The sequence below is a fragment of the Rattus norvegicus genome, chromosome 20 (genome assembly GCF_036323735.1).
Source record: "Rattus norvegicus strain BN/NHsdMcwi chromosome 20, GRCr8, whole genome shotgun sequence".
Taxonomy (NCBI): Eukaryota; Metazoa; Chordata; class Mammalia; order Rodentia; family Muridae; genus Rattus; species Rattus norvegicus.
The window spans coordinates 1,161,777-1,169,270 of record NC_086038.1 but is presented as its reverse complement, the minus strand read 5'-3'; the positions used below and the strand labels follow the sequence as shown (position 1 = coordinate 1,169,270).

General features: G+C 39.8%; 1 protein-coding gene and 1 pseudogene across 1 annotated transcript; one reads left to right on the top strand and one right to left on the bottom strand.

Moving 5' to 3' along the window:
* Positions 1-4,996: 4,996 nt before the first annotated feature.
* Or5v1b (olfactory receptor family 5 subfamily V member 1B) lies at positions 4,997-5,950 on the bottom strand. Its single transcript, NM_001000279.1, has one exon. The coding sequence runs from the start codon at positions 5,948-5,950 to the stop codon at positions 4,997-4,999; it is 954 nt and encodes a 317-aa protein (NP_001000279.1).
* A 1,135-nt stretch (positions 5,951-7,085) lies between these two features.
* On the top strand, positions 7,086-7,231 carry LOC120099021 (U2 spliceosomal RNA; annotated as a pseudogene).
* The last annotated feature ends 263 nt before the right edge of the window (positions 7,232-7,494 follow it).

The following is a 7,494-nucleotide window of genomic DNA, read 5'->3' as shown; positions in this document are numbered from 1 at the left end:
GTAAAAACCTCAGGTGACAGCAGATGCTGGTGAGGATGTGGAGAAAGAGGAACACTCCTCCATTGTTGGTGTGACTGCAAAGTGGTACAACCACTTGGTAAATAGTCTGGAGGTTCCTCAGAAATTTGGACATTCTACTACCTGAGGACCCAGATATACCTCTCCTGGGCATATACCCAAAAGGTGCTCCAATATACAACAAAGACATTTGCTTCACTATATTCATAGCTACCTTATTTATAATAGCCAAAAGCTGGAAATAACCCAGATGCCCTTCAACAGAGGAATGGATTCAGAAAATGTGGTATAAGTCTAAAATGGAGTACTACTCAGCTATCAAAAACTATGCCTTCATGAGATTCATAGGCAAATGGATGGAACTAGAACTATCATCCTGAGTGAGGTAACCCAATCAGAGAAAAACACACATGGTATGCACTTACTCATAAGTGGATATTAGGCCAAAAGCTCAAATTACTCAAGGTGCAATCCATGGACAACATGAAGCTCAAGAAGAAGGATGATCAAAGTGTGGATGCTTCACACCCTGTTAAAAGGGAGAACAAAAGTATCCATAGGAGGGTATATGGTGGCAAGGTTTACAACAGAGACTGAAGGAATGGCCATTCAGTGCCTACCCTTATGTGGCCCATATATATACAGCCACCAAAGCTTTATAAGATTGATGAAGCTAAGAAGTGCATTCTGACAGGAACTGGATATAGATCTCTCCTGAGAGACACAGCCAGAACATGTCAAATACAGGAGCAAATGCTAGTAGCAAACCACTGAACTGAGAACAGGATGCCTGTTGGATGAATTAGAGAAAGGATTGAAAGTACTGAAGGGGCTTGCAACCCCATAAGAGCAACAATGCCAACCATCCAAAGCTTCCAGGGACTAAACCACCACCCAAAGACTATACATGGACTGACCCATGGCTCCAACTGCATATGTAGCACAGGATGGCCTTGCTGGGCACCAGTGGAAGGAGAAGCCCTTGGTCCTGCCAAGGTTGGATCCCCAGTGTAAGGGATTGTCAGAGGGAGTGTAACAGGGGGGTGGGTGTGGAGGGGAACATGCTATAGAAGAAGGGGAGGGTGAGAGGATAGGGGGCTTATGGACAGGAACCCGGGAAAGGGAATAATATTTGAAATGTAAATAAAGAAATAGCCAATAAAAAATTAAAAGGAAAACTAATAACTTAGTTATGTTTTTTAACTCCATCAACCTGTTGATGAATGTTTAGCTAGATAATGACTCCTAATGGATATTCATGTAAACATGCAGTGTTGTACACTTCTATTTCTATTTACAATTTGAGTTTCATGTGTGAACTTGTGATGAACTTTTGAACATGTGATCACGTATTCTGAAAGACGTGTAAGTGCTGAGGGCAAAGAGAAGTGTTGGAACAAAACTGAGGAGAAGTTTTTAGACAGAACACTTTTTAGATTAGAAGGAGAATGCATAGTGAACAACTTAGAAATGATAGGTAACATTAAAAAAAAAAACCTAAGAGGGGAATTTGCAGTATGCAGAGGGAAAGAGTGAAAAAGAAGAAGCTGCAGAGAGCAGAAGGACCCTGGGACAGAACAGGTCTTTTCTTCATAACAAGGAAGGCTTAGTCTGATGAAAGGAACAAATCTTTCTCCCTACAAACTTGGGTTTAATTCATTTAGCATTAAAAGGGTAGAAGCTTTTTCTGTCTCTATCCAATAAAGATTGGAGCTCATTTTTCATCCAGAATGTATGAGTTCTTTCTGCATTGGTGCTTGGTCTTTGGCTCCAAATGTTTATGTAAGTATGAATGTGTGTGTTTAAGTATGTAATTGTGAGAATGTATGCAAATTGACCCAACTGGTTTGAATATAAATGTATAAATATGCAAGAATGGATTTGTATATGAATTCATGTAAGTGTATGCATATTTGCTTATGTAAAAGTTTTTCATTCTGCAAGTGTTATTCTCTTCTCCTGGTTCAATAGACGTTTATTGCTCTAAACTTCCCACTAGCCTGAAAAGCAAGATGCATCTGGACAAAAGCGAAAAGGCTCTAGCAATTAATCCTTTACTTAATCTCCTGCTGTTTTAGTATGAAGTACTAAGTGCCAGAGATAGCAGTTTCTGTTCTCAGAGGAACACAAAAGGCAGACAAGCTACAGCAGCAAGGTAACTTAGATAATTAAACATTTTGTTATTATAGAGCGACCCTAAATATCTTGTAAGACAAAGTCTTACCCTCCACTGACACTCTTCCCCCTCCATTGCCTCAAAAAGACCCCACTGGGGTTGGCCCCCAAGCAATAGGGGACATGAAAAGCTTAGGTTCAGGAGATTGAGGCAAGCAGATCTCTGAGTTCAATGTCAGCTTGGGCCGAAGCAAGTTCCAGATCCAGGTGTTGTGGTACACACCTTTAATCTAGGTTACACTTTCTTCTGGCGGTCTACATAAGGGCTTTGAAAAAGGGAAGATTCACTCTTCCTTGGCTGCTTTCACTTACTTGCCAGTACATCTGTTGGATCTTATCTCTTCTAGATTCCAGCTTATCCAGCATACCAGGGGAAACAGCTAGCCTTGTGGACTGAGCAACTACTAGGTGCCCTGTCCTGCAGGGCAGTTGACCAGGGTCTGGGGTCTACTTAGGAGAGAATGGGGGACAAGGGACACAAAGAATGGACAGAAAGTCAAGAGCTCTGTTCAAGCTGACAATTTTTAATTTTTCTCAGGCAGAAGATATACTGGTAGAAGCAAAATGTGAGGAGGGGTTAGGTAACCACAAAGGAATAGGCCTGGCTTGATGACCAGAATGTTGGCTGTGTAAATTGGCCAGTGGTGGGGAACAGTACCGTGGGTTGCTTAGTGACCTGACCACCAGTGCTAAGCGACCTGACAAGCAGATTTATTCTATCTATTGAGTTTAAGCAGAGCTGCAGGTACAGGTTTAGGTATGGCTGCTTTGATGTAACATAAAGCTATTGCTTTTGATCTAACATAAGGCTAAAACACAATTGCTTTTTAACATGAAGGCTGCTTCCAACATCTTGAGGCTGCTCCCAACAACTAGGTTTTTGGACTTAGTATTCACAGCTGTTCATTGTTGGGTTAGTTTGACTACAGGCTGCAAGTCATTACAATAAATTCCCTTAATAATAATCCATAAGATCTGTGATTATAGAGAATGCTAATATATATCCATAGCCTCATGAATAGAGACCCTTTCCCTAGTCTTTTCTAGCCTATGTGCTCTAACTCCTCTCTGAGTCCATGTGGCAGGGAGAACCTGGGTACTCAGGTAGTGTCTTGTGGCCCTTGCATTCCTCTATAAGAAGGTGTAAATAGTAAACAATTCCAGATGGGGAGATCTTTTGCAAGAGGATGCAACTGAATGTCACAAGATGGCAGTTGCTTTGGCTCAGAGAGCAATCTTTCATGGCAAGTAATAAGTCATGAAGTCTCTCAAGCAAATACAGCATGAGAGATGAACCATTTCAGATGAGGAAGCCAAAATGGAGAGGACAAATAAAAAGGACAGAAACTAAAATAAGTAACTCCATTAGAGACTTAACTGCTGGGACCCTTCCAGTCTGGAGAAGGTAGTGGTAGGGTGCACAGAGTAGGACTCTGGCTGGCTTTAAAATCTCAGGGTCTCAGGATTTTCTAGGTCTCTAGTTGTACTGAAATGCTGATAATTTCTAAAACGTACTAAACTTTTCTTGCTCTTTCTGAGGGTAAAAGGCTGCAGTGGCTTAGGTGATTTACACCTGTAGCCTAATGACAGAAGATTAAGTAATGTGGTCTTTGTTCTATCTCAGCAGAAACTGCTGAGCTATAACTTTTCTGCCTGCTTAGTCAGCAGTCTCATGAAGAAAAAGGGACACTTAGAAAAGCTATTACATCGTTGATTACTATGTTATAAAAAGATTTCTATGAAAGCTATCTAAGGGGAAAAGCAGAAATATCCTAAGTGGGGAAAGGGAAATTTCTTTTAAGTGGTGAAAGGAAAAATATTACTCTCTAAACAGGGGAAGGCAAAAATTCTCTTCTTTTTCATTTCTTTGTCCTCAGTACTTATACATCTTTCAGAATACATTATCACATGTTACAAAGTTCATCACACAAAAATCAAATCATAAATTGAAATAGAAGTTTACAACAGAGAATGTTTGCACGCATATCCATTAGGAGTAATTATCTGGCTAAACATACATCACCTGTTACAGGTTCACAGGTTCACTGAAGGTTTAAAACCGTAGCTAAGTTATTAGTGAAGTTTTGTATAGATAAATCCAGTCAATATTTTACCTTCTGTCATAACACTTATAATAATTCATTAGTTCCTTTTTTATGACCTTTGGTTAAGTGTTTTACAACCACTTAGGATGTGCTCTGAGTAGGAGAAAGTCTTGTTACTAAGAACAACTGACTGGTGACACTTGGGAGACTGGTAGAGTTCTCATTGCAGTTTTAAGTATCTAAAAAGTAGCTAATAGCAGTCCCACTATAAAAGACCTTAATAACCATTGATATCATTTTAGAAAGTCTTATGGGATTATCATTAAGACTTAAGAAGTCATCTATTTGTCTATATAGCATCACTACAAGAAGTGCATCTTCATGGATCTGCAGAGATTTGCTCCAAAGAGGTGTGCTATTACTTAGTGATTGTTACATATGTTTAATAATAACAGGAAAAGCATATTAAGAGCAGGAATCTTTCCTAAAATTAATTCCCTTGTGGCCTTGCCATATAAGGGCAAACCTGTCACAGATTATATAATAATCTGAAGCAGGCCATCTCGGGATGATCACCTGATAGTTATTAGCTTGTCCCATTATGGTTCCTGACAACTAACGAAAGCTCATATATATACACCTAGGGTTCAGTATTCCAACTCTTAATTCTATTTCCAAATATTGCAAGCAGATTTTAAGCCAAATATTAGTAGCAACAACTGGGTGGGGAAAAGATTGTTGATTACAGGTAAGCGAGGCTACATATCAGAAGAGAAAACTGGTGGCTGCCACTTTCTCCCTATGGCCTTCACAGCCTCTTTGATGTCCTTATTCCTCAGTGTATAAATTACAGGATTCATCATGGGTGTCACAACACTATACAGCACTGAGATCAACCTGTCTTTCTCTAGTGAGTAAGAAGATATGGGCCTCACATATGTGAAGATGGCACTGCCATAATAGAGAATAACAATGAGCAGGTGGGAGGCACAGGTGGAAAAGGCTTTGTGCCTCCCCTGAGAGGAGCGGATCCTCAGGATGGTGGAGATGATGTAAAGGTAGGAAAGGATGATGCACAGGAAAGGAGTCCAACCTATGACGATCCCAATGGATAGCAAAGCCAGTTCATTAAGGGCAGTATCACCACAAGACAAGATCAGCAAAGGAGGTATGTCACAGAAGAAATAATTGATCTGATTGTTACCACAGAAGGGCAGGTGGAAGGTCATTACTGTGTGCAGCATGGAGTTGAGAAACCCACCTGTCCAGCATGAAGCTGCTAACCAGCTACACAGGGCCTTGTTCATAATAAATGAGTATCTTAAAGGCTTGCAGATGGCAATGTATCTGTCATATGCCATTGCTGCCAGGAGGAGGCACTCTGAGCCAACAAAGAAAATGAAAGCAAAGAGCTGGGTCACACAACCTCCATAGGAGATGGTTTTCTTCTCTGACAGAAGATGCACCATCATCTGGGGGACATTAGTGGTAGTGTAGCAGATGTCAATAAAGGCAAGATTTCGTAGAAAATAATACATGGGTGTATGTAGGTGGGAATCAGCCATGGTCACCACAATGATAAAAACATTGCCTCCTAAAGTACATATGTAGGTCAGAAAGAAGATGGTGAAAAGTAAAAACTGCAATTCATTTAGGTGGGAGAACCCCAAGATGATGAATTCAGATGGAGTTGTTCGATTCTTTCCTTCCATGATGTCATCTGGTTTCTCTTTGTGGATTTGACAAACAGGTGCATTGATAACAGTCTGCAAAACGAGAAAGCAAGTGCTAGTATCAATAATGTCACCACCAACTACGTTGGCTACTAAACCACAAAAGAAGCACTTCTTTGAAAACACAACCCATACGTGCCACTCAAGATATATGTGCATGCTCCCAATGTTTCTCCCAGGAATCAAGTCCCTGTGGAATACACAATACTACCATGTTAAACCGAGAAAAATCAAATCAGGGCTCTATCTTCTAAGGCTGCTCTTTTGATAATGGCTAGGTCAAGCTCTTTTCTTGGTGACATGCAGACATGTTGCACTGTAGACAGAATAGTTGATTGTGGCTGATAGAGTGCCAGGGCTTCAGATCCTACTGTACAGCCATCTTTGCTCCTCTTCTCCATCATTGGAGACAAACATTAAATACACATCATTCTTTTTCTTCTTAAAATTAATGTTTTCAGAAAGACTCAAGGTCACTTACCACATAGATATCTGTGCATCCATATTGGTTTCTGTACTTGCTACAAATTCCTCAAATGTAACCAGCGTAGATATCTATCAATAGATGATTGGATTTTTTTAAAATGTAGTGCATATCTTCAATGAAATTTTATGATAAGGAATCACTTAATGGTAATCCATATAAATTCATTGGCCCTGATTTAGACATAAATCAAGAATGCTGGTCTGACAGTAGATAGAACAAATAGCTTCAGTCATTTAAAGTTTTATAAAGTAATTACGGGGCTAGAGAGATGGCTCAGCAAATATAGGACCTTACAGAAAAGGCTGATGACTTGAGTTCAGTCCCTAGAACCCTCCAGGTAGGAGTCAACTCCTTCAAGTTGTCCTCTGACCCCCACATGTGCATGCCACAAGCATACATGATAATAAACAAATAATTGAATAAAAAGTAAAACCTATAGGTTATTTTTATCTCATTGTCATCCATATTTCTGATTCTACTGAACATCATTATTTGCTGTTAAAAGTTATTTAAAAAAATGTAGCAAACTTTTCCTGTTTCTGATCCTTATTAATGAATAGCATTGTTTCGTTTATTTGGGGCCTAGTACAATTCAATAGTGAGCATGCTAAATTAGACTCCATGAGTATCGCTTCTCGGCCTTTTGGCTAAGATCAAGTGTAGACTCCATGAGTTTGGTATCTTGTCACTTGTACTTTTATAGATTTTTCAAGGATTGATGCCTGTTCTAGTTAGGTTTTTATTGCTGTGATAAACACCATAACAAAACAACTTAATGAGGAAAGAGCTTATTTTAGCTTATTTTATAGTTCATCTCTGAGGGCAATCCAGAACACTAGGCATGAATCTGGAGATAAGAAATGAAGTAGAAGCCATGAAGAATTATTAGTTACTGGCTTCCTCCCCAGGATTTGTTCACCTTGCTTTCTTTTACAACAGAACCTACCCAGAGTTGGCACCACCTACACTGAGGTGGGCCTTACCACAACAGTCATTGATCAAACAAAATATTCTATGGACTTTCCCACAATTTGGT